Below are 13676 nucleotides of genomic sequence, written 5' to 3' on the forward strand. Positions count from 1 at the left end.
CTGCAAAAAAAAAGGAACAGAATCGAAAGCAAAATCCTGGGGTGGCTTTATGATATGCTTTAGCAGTTGATAAGCCATGGAGACTAGAAATAAAGGGACAGTACAGTGCTGAACTGGATGTGAAAAGTAATTCTCCTCTAGGAACTGTATCGGGCCTCTGCTTTTCACAGCAGAATACTTAAGTGAGTGTGTAAATTTTGTAGGGGTTGCTTGGTGTGAAACCAAAGAATACTTTCTGTATATAACACTTCTTCTTTTTCATAGTTTGCATCAGAAGTCAAGTTTCCTGGGTTCTGCTTGAGAGCCTGCACTCAAAACTCGTGGTGTCATTTAATAAGCTCCTGTTCAACCATAACTTCTAGAGCATCGAATACAACAAGAGAGGTGAACTTGTATTTCACTGTGAGCTTGTAATGGACATCACAACTACCCAGTCTATTGTAATTATTCTTAACTGCATGCTCTGATGAATTTATACAGATCAGCCAGTTCTGTCCAGCGTTTAGCATTTCTAAGTACAACGTATTCACTCTGATCGCCAAAATTTCCCAGGAAAAACACATTCCTTTTTTTTATTATTGTTCACTAATTATAATTTGTGTTTATATCAACCACATCCACTGAGTTACAGTGATTTTCTGTTCTGAAGACTTTTACATCTCATTTCAGTATATATTTACGGGAGATTTATTCAGTACCTTTAGTTATCTCTCTGCTTAAGTATTCCTTTTAACATGGAGGGTCAGATCAAGACATTAATGTGTAGCACAAACTTGTCTTGTCATATGGAGCTTGCTCATGATGACCACATTCATGTGTAGCAGTAATGATTTCTATGTTTATCTCAGAAAAATAACAGTTTATTCGCCAGCATATCACTGAAACGTAAGCAATTGTTTGATGCCATTTATATGACGACACAGGAAAGTATGAATTCAGTTATGAATTTCTTATGAATTATTTGGCCGCACGTTGTTTCTCTGTAAAATAACATTTCCTAATTCAGTCAAGCTTTGTAATATAACAAAGTAATTTTGATTTAATTTGTTGAAAAGCAGCCATGTAAGCATTGACACGGTCTGCTTCATAGATGTGAAACTAACTAACTGCTGTATAAATAGTTTACATTTTTTTAAAATAGTGTTTGCTTATGAGTATTCCTTCTAATGAAAGTATTTTGTTTATACATCCTTGTTGAGACTGCCTTGTAAATGTTTGTATTTCTTTTATTTCCCAGGTTTTCCATTACTATAAGCCAGTGTTGGAGTTTGTGCAGTTGGTGGCGCTAGCGGACCTTCCATCTTGCTTTGTGTCTGGAATTGAGTTTGAATTGTATCCTTGTTTTCAACTTGCATGATTTCACCAACTTTTTATTCATAGTCTATTCTTTTCCCAAGTTAACTATGAATTGTATTTTTTCGGTGTCACTCTCCTGATCTTTTGAAGTACAATAATTTTTTTTTGCCTTGTTTTACTGCAAAGGATTGATTTACCAGTGTAGTTTAATTTAGGAGTCTTCTGAATGCAGGTATAGCATTGGAGCAGTTGACCACTCAAACCTATTATTAGTTCTTCAGTGATTGATGCTTAAACCTCAGTTACCTATTGTACTTTACATTTCTTGATTCACTGAAGTAAAATGGAGGTCTATCAATCTAAGTCTTGACTATTTTAGTTGGTGCATGCTAGCCACGGCCCCATAGGGCAAAAGTCTTTACCTTTAATGAAACTGGGTCTTAATTCTACTTCTGAAAGATGTAAATCTAATTTTAAGGTCCAGGTGCCTTGTTCTGAAGTCTTGTGTTACTCCTGTTGACATTCCATGACTGTGATTAAATTATCTATGCTTTCAACAAAGGCTTACAAAGCAATCTCTAACAATCTGTTAGCACAGTTTAGTCAGTTTGTATTATTTTAGTGTATATGCACTCTATCGTCTCCCAGAGGCGATTCATCCTTCCTGGGGTGCTGTATCTAGAATGGGATGCAGTTACTGCTATATGGAGCTTGACCAAGATGTCTGTACTTCAAGACTCTTCTGTTTGGCCATATGGTTCCTGTGCATAGCAATAAATAATTGTGAGCTTGAAAATCCCATTCTTTCTGTTCTCTGGGAAGCTCTTCAATTTTCATCATCAAGATATATTACAAGTTCTTATGCTCTAACTTATTCCCCACATCAAACTCCACCTGAAAATAGCAATCAGCACATATTTTACATGGTGATCATGTAAGCATTCTATTCACTTAAAAATTAGTTCATATCTGCTACAAGTAAAATGCTGTTTTACTTGTATTTTTGGTTTAGTTAACAACTTTATTACTAGAAAGAAGGTGGTTTTGTTGGAGAGTTGGGTGAACTTAAAAATTGTCCGATTATTGCTTAAGATAAGGATATAATCAAGTTATTGCAACCACTTATGAAATTAAGGACTGATTAGTTTTTCTTCATTCCTCAAATTACAAGTATTAACTAAGTTTCTACTGAAAAGTAAACAATGTAAACATAGATATTTAGAAATTGAGGCTGTTCTTTGAAGCCAGCTCATCTTTTTGCGGATTTAACTGATGTATAGATACTGTTTTTTGTGGTTTCTTCAGTGATGATGAATGAATATATACAAACTTGTTCTCTTCATTTCCTCCTCCTGCCTTCCTTTGTGGGTATTTTTTAGTTAAAGCAAGATTACACTATCCTTGGGCTTCCAGCTTGGTACGGGTATTGATTATAACCAACTTTTCGATGACAAGTTCCACCATCTTCATCGGGGATGATGCCTTGGCATGTCTAGTCCGGTGGTATATGTACCCCTGTAGTCCATCCCTCCTGAATGGTTAGTCCTCATCCAATCAGGTTACCACTCTCCCATCTTGTTTATATTTGAGTTCCAGTTCTTATTTAGAGTGAGGCCTTCATCTTTGTTAAAATTCTTTTCCTCTAGTTTTATTTCAATGGCTTCCTTTATCAGGCAGTCCCAAAAGCCATTGGCACAGCACAGTAATGTTGTGCTGTCAAAGCCAATCTGATGGTAATTACGAATGCAATATTCTTCTAACGCCAATTTCTCCAGGTAACCCAAACAGATACACCTCCTGTGCTCCTAGATTTGGGTTTGCCCTATGCAGATCATTTAGCCGACATTCACAGGGAATCTTGTAAAACTCCAGCCAACCTGAATCCCAGGTCATCTTTGACCCGCATAAGCCATGACTTGAGCTTCTGTATAGGTTTGTGGGTGGTATTCGGGATTTCTTCAGAATCCTGGCAATCCTTCCAGAAACCGCGGAAATATAGGGAATGGCACTGTAGTATTCAATTCAGTTGTTTAATGTTTTTTTTGTTTCTTGAATTAAATGACAATATTATGAAGTATACTCCGTATTTTTCCTTTTGTCTCATAAACCATTTGCTGATTTTCCTAGGTTGTGAACAATGGATTTTCCTTTTAACTTTTGAGGTTTTTTAAAATTTCCAATATCAATTGACAGATTTAGCTATGAATAATTAACCTAGGCTATGATAAGTCTACAAGCACTGAGATGTATGTATCCAAAGCGTTTTTATGGAACAATTCATTCTGAGTAGGATTGTATCATTGATCTTGCTTTTAGAAATTGGAATTGAGGGTAGTTCCATAAATACTGTCTCCACAGCAAGATAAACAGAATAAACTTGAATTTGTATCTGAAACTGTATCTTGCAGAATCCACAATATTTGTTTATTCTGTAAGAGGCTCGGCAGTTCTCTGGAGAAGAAAATAAGATCATAAAATAGAAATTGTTGTACAATAATTTTAATAGAAATTTAAAATGAGTTAATAGACTATGAATACTTTTCAGATTTCAATAAATTACTTAACTTTCAACCTATGTAGAATATACAAAGGGTGCTTGGGGTCTGTTATCACTTTTTAATAGGTTCTTGAAGTTTTGGTGATTATGATTGTTAAGTAGATATCCTCTGTGTTAATGATAAATATGTCAATGTTGATAATGTGTTGAGAACCTTGATTAAACTCTACAGCAGTTTATTACACGGTGACATCCAAGTCAAATCAAAGCTCCTGCTGAACCAGCTTGCTTCTTTACAAGGCATGGTATGTACAGGCTATCATGGGGACAAATATCCTTCTCATCAATTACTATATCTCTCAGAATCAGAATCAGGTTTATTATCACCGGCATGTGTCATGAAATTTGTTAACTTAGCAGCAGCAGCAGTTCAATGCAACACATAATATAGAAGGGAAAAAAACAAAATAAAATAACAATAATAATAATAAATAAATTTCAGTATATGTATATTGAATAGTTTAAAAATCATGCAAAAATCAGAAATACTGTATATTAAAGAAGTGAGGTTGTGTCCAAGGGTTCAATGGCCTTTAGGAATTGGATGGCAGAGGGGAAGATGCTGTTCCTGAATCACTGAGTGTGTGTCTTCAGGCTTCTGTACCTTCTACCTGATGGCAACAGTGAGGAAGGGCATGCCTTGGGTGCTAGAGGTCCTTAATAATGGATGTGGCCTTTCTGAGACACTTCTCCTTGAAGGTATTCTGGGTGTTTTATAGGCTAGTACCCAAGATGGAGCTGACTAAATTTACAACCTTCTGCAGCTTCTTTCAGTCCTGTGCAGTAGTCCCCCCATTCCAGACAGTGATGCAGCCAGTCAGAATGCTCTCCATGGTACATCTATAGAAGTTTTGAGTGTATTTGTTGACATGCTAAATCTCTTCAAGCTCCTAATGAAGTATAGCCACTGTCTTGCCTTCTTTATAACTGCATCAATATGTTGGGACCAGGTTAGATCCTCAGAGATCTTGACACCCAGGAACTTGAAACTGCTCACACTCTCCACTTCTGATCCCTCTGAGGATTAGTATGCGTTCCTTTGTCTTACCCTTCCTGAAGTCCACAGTCAGCTCTTTCATCTTACTGACGTTGAGTGCCAGGTTGTTGCAATGACACCACTCCACTAGTTGACATATCTCACTCCTGTACGTCCTCTCATCACCATCTGAGATTCTACCAACAATGGTTGTATCATCAGCAAATTTATACATAGTATTTGAGCTATGTCTAACCACACAGTCATGTGTATAGAGAGTAAAGCAGTGGGCTAAGCACACACCCCTGAGCTGCACCAGTGTTGATTGTCAGTGAGGTGGAGATGTTATCACCAATCACCAATTTTGGTGGGAATGATGGTATTAAAGGCTGAGCTACAGTTGATGAACAGCATCCTGACGTAGGTGTTTGTGTTGTTCAGGTGGTCTAAAGCCGTGTGAAGAGCCATGGAGATTGTGTCTGCTGTTGACCTATTGTGGTGATAGGCAAATTACAGTGGGTCCAGGTCCTTGCTGAGGCAGGAGTTCAGTCTAATCATGACCAACCTCTCAAAGCATTTCATCACTAGCTGTAGATGTGAGTGCTACTGGGCAATAGTTATTAAAGCAGCTCACATTATTCTTCTAAGGCACTGGTATAATTGTTGCCTTTTTGAAGCAAATGGGAACTTCTACCCGTAGCAGTGAGAGGTTGAAAATGTCCTTGAATACTCCTGCCAGTTGGTTGGCACAAGTTTTCAGAGTCTTACCAGGTACTCTGTCAGGACCTTCTGCCTTGCAAGGGTTCTCTCTCTTTAAAGACAACCTAATATCAGCTTCTGAAACAGAGATCTCAGGGTCATCACATGCAGCAGGGATCTTCACAGCTGTAGTTATATTCTCCCTTTCAAAGCGTGCATAGAAGACATTGAGTTCATCTGGTAGTGAAGCATCATTGCCATTCATGCTATCGAGTTTCGTTTTGTAGGAGGTAATGTCTTGCAAACACCGCCAGAGTTGTCATACATCTGATGTTGCCTCCAACCTCATTTGAAATTGTCCCTTCACCCTTGAAATAGCCCTCTGCAATTCATACCTGGTTTTCTGGTACAAGCCTGGGCTGCAAGACATGAATGCCATAGATCTAGCCTTCAGCAGATGACGTACCTCCTGGTTCATCCACGGCTTTTGGTTTGGGAATGTACAGTAAGTCTTTGTAGGCAGACACTCATCCACAGAGGTTTTAATGAAGTTGGTAACAACTGCAGCATACTCATCCAGATTCAAAGATGAATCCCTGAATACAGTCCGGTCTGCCGATTCAAAGCTGTCCTGTAGGTGCTCCTGTGCTTCCCTTGTCCAAACCTTCTTGATCCTCGCTACTGGTGCTGCAGTCTTCAGTCTCTGCCTATTCCCGAAGCAGAAGTCAGGTAATCAGATTTCCCAAAGTGAGGGTGTGGAATAGCACAGTAGGCATTCTTGATGGTGGTGTAACAATGGTTCAGTGTGTTGTTTCCTCTGGTATTGCAAGTGATCTGTTGATGGTAATTGCTTAGTGATTTTTTTCAGACTGGCCTGGTTAAAATCTCCCAGAACTATGGTGAAGGCATTAGGGTGTGCTGTTTCATACATGTTGATCCCATTGCTCAGATCATCTAAAGCTTGATAGTCATTGGCCTGAGGTGGAATATTTACTGCTGCCAAAATGATCCCGGAGATCTCACTACATTAAGTAGCTTGCCACCTTGTTGCCGTGGACCTTGTAAATGGAAAAGTGTGCTTTGGAGTCAGTGCAGCAGGATCTTGCTAGACTGAAGGGTTTGTTGAATAATAAAGAGATGGCGATAATTTTGGTCTAAACTAAACTCACTAGAGTTTAGAGGAATGAGGGTTGTCTAATTGAAGATGAGATTCTCTAAGGCTACATCCACACTAGATCGGATAATTTTGAAAACGCCGGTTTTGCGTAAAAATGATCGGCGTCCACACTATGCGTTTTTGAAAATATCTCTATCCACATTGAAACGGAGATTTCGGCAAATCTCCTCCTCCTCCGCATGCCAGGACACATCTACCAAAAACAAGCGACATGTTTGGTGTCGAATCTCGCCGTAACAGTGCGCGTTTGTGTAGTTACAGACTAGAAAAACTTAAAACAACGGACAGCTGTTGGCTCTCGTGCAGGAGAACTTAAAACTAAAAAAAAAATACTGGCGCGTATGGCAGCAATCGACAGGGAGTTTACGGACAGATTGACCCGGCTGACGATGAACATTGAAAAACTGACTAACTCTGTTGCATTAATAAAGCACCTTGTTAAATGTATAAAACATGTTTGCATCAGTGTTATCTTGTATTTCCATACAATGTTACATTAGGCTGTTATGCATCTATTGTCAGGGAAGTACTTGCATAAATAGGTAAACCACCTTCATACGAGCAAGGACAGAAAACAGGGCAAAGTGAGTACAGTATACTTATTTATACAGTAAGCTATGGGTCAAAGTATTTGGTGAGTACATTTCTAACTCTTCTGGCTTCAGTCTCTTTGCCGTCTGTTCTGAAATTGTTAGGTTGCGTTCAAGAAAACAATGAAATGGCGTGCTGCCGTCTGACAGCATTTTCAGAAGTCTCCAGTTACCCTGTCCACACTGATCTGCCTGAGCAGCGTTTTCAAAAATACCCACCCTGGAAAGCGTTTCTGAAAAGCTCCGGTTTTGGGGGATGAAAACGCCGTTTTAGTGTGGACGGAGGATAAAAACGAAAAGAAAAAGCTTCGGTTACGGATTTATCCAGCGTAGTGTGGATGTAGCCTAAGAAAGTTAAGACAATGGTGATGTGTGTGGTATGTCCTGTAGCTTGATTAATTTAAAACTATGGTGAATGATCTTGCTGGCAGGGTTAGTCCAGTTAAAATTTCTTTACTTAGAGCGGGATATCCTTAGAATTGTCCTATTGGGGTTCAGTGAATCTCAATCATTTGACACTGAGATTTATGGAAGTTTGGAACTCAAGGATTTGAGGGGTTTGGAAAGTAGTTAGGGGAGGGTCAGTGGAGTAGGTAAATTACCCGGTAGATGAATTGAAGATCAACTGTGATATTCAGTAGTGAATATGATGTTCTTATGGGAAATGGCTAGTTACAAATGACTCTAAAGCTATTCCTTTAGTATACTGCATTTTCTTGCTGGGTTTTGCCATTGAGCAGTTCTTTGTTTGAACCACTGAATTCATTGGTTAGTGCAGGTACAGAGATTAATATAGTTATATATGCAATTCTTCAGCTAACCTCTTATCTTGTAGACCATATATGTCAAACTCAAGGCCCGCGGGCCAAATCCGGCCCGCGGTGGAATTATCTTTGGCCCGCGAGATAATATCTAATTACTATTAAAGCTGGCCCCAGTAATCGAAGCGCCTATGGCGTATGATATGGCTAATGCTGAGTTTATTCAGGTACCAGGTTTTCAGGGTTTTTAGTGTTTATTCGGCAGTCTTGCTCGGCAGTCTTCTTCATAAGAAACGGAATTTGTAAAGTGAAACACTTTGTAGTTATAGCAGAGACTGAGACACATGAGAGCAGGCTGAAAAAAACGGAGGCAACGAAAGCTGCGTTTGCACGCGTCCGACTGATCCGGCCCGCATGAAGTTGCATTTTGCTCAATCCGGCCCGTGACCTAAAATGAGTTTGACACCCCTGTAATGTAGACCCTTCCCTGCAACAGCTTGCTGCCATCTCTAAAAATATTTCTAGTGTCCAAGCTGTCATATTGCTTTTTTTTTAAGAAGTTCACCACTATTAACACTTCCCTATGGACTCCACGTTGACTGCTAAGTATCTGTATCACAGGAGAGTGACTGGTGATAAACTCTTCCATTGTGGTAATTGTAAAGTGATTGTTATTGTCTCTTTAATTTCTGTGTAGTGAAATTAATTTCCTTTCCCCTGATTCTACACATTGAAAAGAGAGTGCAGGTAATTTACTACTGGTCTTATTATTCATGCACGTTCAACATCTGTATTGTAAATGATAACTGATTCAAGTGTATAGTTTAATTCCAATATTCTACCTGTACTGCAGGTCGGGGCACTTTTTAACCTCTCTTGTACAGTGAGCAGTACTGTGATTCCTCCAGCCAACCAGTACAGTACACGGAAGTGGAAGGAATATATGGCAAAGAAGCCAAAGTGCATTAATGGTGGGTTTGTAAACCTGTACTTTGACAATAAAAACCTTATGCCCATTTTGCATCAAAGCCTGATTATATTTTCTCTCTATTCATTTGAGTTTAGATATTTGCCTTGATATATTATCATCACTGTGTGAGTTATTGTGCTAAAAAGCATTAAATGCAGAAAATTATTGAAATCTCATTTGGTCAGGGAGTATCTCTAGACAAAGAAACAGTTAAGGTTTCAGGTTAGTGACCTTTCTGACCTGCAGAGTATTGTCAGCATTTATGCAATTCTCTCATTTTTGATTACTGCTCAAAGTCAGTATGTTCCAGCTTGCTTTCTCCATTTCAAAAAAAATATTGTTAATCCTATTTTGCATGTCTATTAATTGAGTTAGCCCTGCATTCAGTGTTTCAGTTGAGCAAGTAACCAAGATAGGTGGATGAAGACAGAGTAGATCTATCATGACCTAATTAAATTGCCTACTCTTGTTTCTACATTTTCTCATTATGGTCAATTTATGTTTGATACTGGATTAATGAGTATGTACACTCTGGCCTCTCTATTAGGTACCTCTGGTAACGTGGTTACTTGAGTTACTGTCAGCTTGGACCGGTGTTGTCATTCTCTTCTGACCTCTCTCATTAACAAGACATTTCTGCACACAGTACTGCTGCTCACTGGATTTTTTTTTTGTTTTTCGCATCATTCTCTGTAAACTTTATAGAGACTGTTGTGCTTGAAAATCCCAGAAGATCAGCGGTTTCTGAGATTCCAAACCATCCCATCTTTGATTTTTCCATGATTAAAGTCACTTAGATCACATTTCTTCCCTATCCTGATCTTTGCTCTGAACAACTGAACCTCTTGACCATGACTGTATGCGTTTATGCATTGAGTTGCTGATCAGATATTTGCACTAATGAGCAGGTGTAAGTGGGCATTGAGTTTATATGTAATGTTCTTAAATTATAAAGAATACGGTGAAAGGTTTTGTAATTATTTACTGTAGATTCTCTTTGAAGACATTGCAATGTGCTGGATCCCTGTTGTAGAGTAGTTGAAAACTGTTGAAGATTTTTCTATATTTTTGTTTTTCTAGACAGTGAGTGTCTTGCAATATTAAGAACTACCTTGTGATAAAGTCTATAATGACATGATGGAAGTTAGTAAGACTTTTTTTGCAGTGCATGGTTACAAGTTGGAATGAATTTCTTCGGGGATAGTGGAGGTAGCTTATTTGCGGCATTCAGTAAGGAACTGGGTAACAGATTGCAGAGTTATAGTGGCAGGGAAAGAAAATGAGACCAGCTGTATTGGTCTTACATTGAATTGCCATGATGTCAGCTGACTTCCTTCCATTCCATATAGAGTGCTTCCTGTGATTCCACAAGTCAATGTTAAACAACCACCGAATGTATAAATGAGATCTGCTTAATTTACCTGCAAAAATTTGATCTTACTATATCAACTGCTGCTTGTAGTTAATGAATGCTGGAAGCAAATTGTACTGGTAAATTTTATAACATTTTACAATCTGATTCACCTTTGCTATTTCTCCTCTGATAACAAAGATAGATAATTTAACGAAGTTTCAATCTGCTTATATCAACATCCTGAAAAAGAAGTTTATTTATAGTTATTAACTAATGCTCTGGATTCATTAGCAGCTGTTTATAGGTTGTACTGTACTTTATTTTTAGTCATGAAATCAGGTCATAGTGTGTACAGCATGTAAACTGACCCTTTGGCTCACCCCCTGACCATCAACCCACATATTTACACTAATCCCAAAATATACTCACGTTCCCATCACTTCATACAATTGTCCTCCACTAGGGAAAATTTACAGTATCCAGTTAACCCACCAACCCCTGCACCTTTGGAGGAAACTGGCGTTGCCAGGGGAAGCACACACAATCACAAGGAAATGTGTAAACTCCACTCAGCAGCCAAGGCCCGGATTGAACCAGTGGCACTAGAGCTGGCGAGGCATCTGCTTGACCAGCTGTGCCACTGTGTTTCTCATTGTCCAGGTTGAAATAGCAAGGGACTTCTATTCTATTGTTCCTTCAAGTTCGAAGTAAATTTATTACAAATTATATGTTATTAATTAATCAATCAATGTGTTATCGTAGACTAGCTTCAGGTTCATTTCCTTGCAGGCATTTGCAGGGAGAAAAGAAATACAAAGAAAACTGTACTAAACAAAAACTGACAGACAACCAGTGTGCTAAAGAAGACAATCTATGCAAGTAAAATATAACCTGAGAACATGAGTTGTAGGACGATAAGACCATAAGACATAGGAGAACAAATAGACCACACAGCCAACTGAATCTGCTTCTCCATTCGATTATGGCTGATTTAGTATTCCTTTTAACCCCATTCTCTTCCCTTCACTCTGTAACCTTTGACACCTGACTAAACAAGAACCTATCAACTACAGCTTTAAATATATTCAATAACTTAGCTTCCACAGCTGTTGGTGGTAATAAATTCCACAGATTCACAACCCTTGGGTTAAAGGAATTCTTTCTCATTTATGTTCTACTTGGACATCCCTCTATTCTGAGGCTGTGCCCTCTGGTCCCAGACTCACCCACTACAGAAACATGCTCGTCATATCCACTCTATCTAGGGCTTTCAATATTCGATAGGTTTTAATGAGATTCCACCTCATTCTTCTTAATTCTAGCAAGTACAGGCCCAGAGTCATCAAACACTCCTCGTACATTAATCCTTTCATTCCTGGTATCATTCTCAGGAACCTCCTCTGCACCCTCCATTGAGCCATATTATAATTTTCAGTCCATTTAATCTATGATAAAATTATTCAAATATATCAGTCTCAACATGGGTCAGTATGTGAACATGGGAACATCTGTATATTTAGTAGGTACACTTTAAGAACTCTAGTTTGACCCAAAGTTCATTGTTGTTCACTCCTTACTCTCCCTTTAATTGCTTATTTTTTTATGACTTGATTGTGTCAATTTTTTTGAAGCTGCCAAGCAGTGTTTGACAATAATCTTATTTGGTGATTAAAAATATAATCTAAATTAATCTTGATTACCATCATATTTAATTGATGCAATTACTGCTTTCACCTTTGTCTTACTACTGATGTTCTAAAAGTCATCCCAAAAAATGAGATTGTGTAGCTTGATGTGTTAGTTGAATGTCCTGCCTATACTTCACCTCTTGTCAGAGACAAGTGGTGATTTTGTTTCAACTATAAGTACAAACAACCCTGAGAATGGGCCAAGGAACGACGTGAGGGTCTGGATGTGGCACCATGATCTGTCCATGTGGTTAGTAATGGGGTATTAACAGGTTCTCCTACAAGACCTTTTTGCACAGTTGCTTCAGCCAAATAGGTATTGCTGTGGCAAGATGGAAAAGGATGATCAAATTAGTACAATGCCATTTCATTCACTGTGCATTATCTTTCCCAAACCGTAGCCCGACCTTTTGGAATGGAGGGTGTTGGCAAGAGAGATAAAATACTTTTGAAGGTAAAGCCCATCAAGTGGCTGTACAACTGGAATGGTGAAAGATTTGCAGAAGCTGTGGCGCTTACTACCAGTGAAGTTAATTTAGCTTTTAATAATTACCCACAAGAACTAATTTTGAATTGAAGTTCATGTTCTGTAAGCTTTGTTTCCAGTCTCCATTGTGCATGTCTCCATTATTATACTTAGCAGTTTCCCCTCACTTTTGTATGTGGAAACCTAGCAAAAAAAGAATTTGTCTCCTAGTGTAAGTATTCAAAGTTTCCTATAAATGGAACTTCAGGCATTGTACAAAGGCCAATCTTAGTCAGTGCTGGGAACTGGCAGTCTATTGATGTTGTAAAATAGTAGGAAAGCAAATAAAAGCAGTCAAATGGTTTGCAGTTTAATGCAGTTGGAATGATGATAAAAACCCAGGTACATAATATGTCTTGCACTACACTGTTTTATGTTTCACCTTCAGCACATCAAATTTCTTGTTTACTTCCAGTTCCAGAGATTGAGCTGAAAGGAGAGATTTCTGGTTATTACCTGTTGGTCCAGAATGATGGCCAGGGAGGCTGCAAGGCAAGTCTGATCCATTCAGCTGGTCAGATAAATGGGGCTGCTGCTGTCGCCATAGTGAATGGGATGTTGGAAAAGGCTGAAGGTAAAGAAGGTGAGCAGGAATTGAAAGAAGCCACAATACAATATGCTTCTGTTGTCTTTAAAAACAAAATGTGTGAAATTAAAATTATAAGGCAGGAGATAAATGGGAGAAAAGAATTAGGCCAGTTGGCCCATCAAGTCCGCTCTGGCATTTCATCATGATTGATTCATTTCCCTCGCAGCACCAATTTCCAGTCTTCTCGTATCCCTTCAAGCCCTGACTAGTCTGTCAATCTCTGCTTTAAACTTACTTAATGATTTGGCCTCCACAGCCACCTGTGGCAACAAATTGCACAGATTCACCACTAATATGTGCATCCACAGTTAACAAGTCAGTCAGTCAGCAGATATTGAGGTCTTAGTGTAATTAGTTTAACACAATCACAGACTCAACCTTTCTATTTCTCTCTGAATTAAAAATGCTAGTTTTCTGCTTCTGATGAAGAGTTATTGAAGCATTGGCTCTCTTTCTCTCCCCACTGGTGCTGCCTGATCTGCTGGGTGTTCCC

The 13676-nt window shown here is 38.7% G+C and overlaps 1 protein-coding gene across 3 annotated transcripts in view; it reads left to right on the forward strand.

The window, feature by feature from the left end:
• The window catches only part of mtbp (MDM2 binding protein), a 113109-nt gene that overhangs the window by 56310 nt on the left and 43123 nt on the right, over positions 1 to 13676 (forward strand). For 2 of the 3 annotated variants that reach the window (XM_073050242.1, XM_073050254.1), the window contains 5 exons: positions 265 to 384; positions 1238 to 1332; positions 4026 to 4098; positions 8910 to 9027; positions 13010 to 13177. In XM_073050242.1, coding sequence (XP_072906343.1) covers positions 265 to 384; positions 1238 to 1332; positions 4026 to 4098; positions 8910 to 9027; positions 13010 to 13177 — 574 coding nt within the window. The remainder of the gene's footprint in view (positions 1 to 264; positions 385 to 1237; positions 1333 to 4025; positions 4099 to 8909; positions 9028 to 13009; positions 13178 to 13676) is intronic. The other variant, XM_073050249.1, reaches the window with a different exon arrangement.

Source organism: Hemitrygon akajei, chromosome 1 (assembly GCF_048418815.1).
Source record: "Hemitrygon akajei chromosome 1, sHemAka1.3, whole genome shotgun sequence".
Taxonomy (NCBI): domain Eukaryota; kingdom Metazoa; phylum Chordata; class Chondrichthyes; order Myliobatiformes; family Dasyatidae; genus Hemitrygon; species Hemitrygon akajei.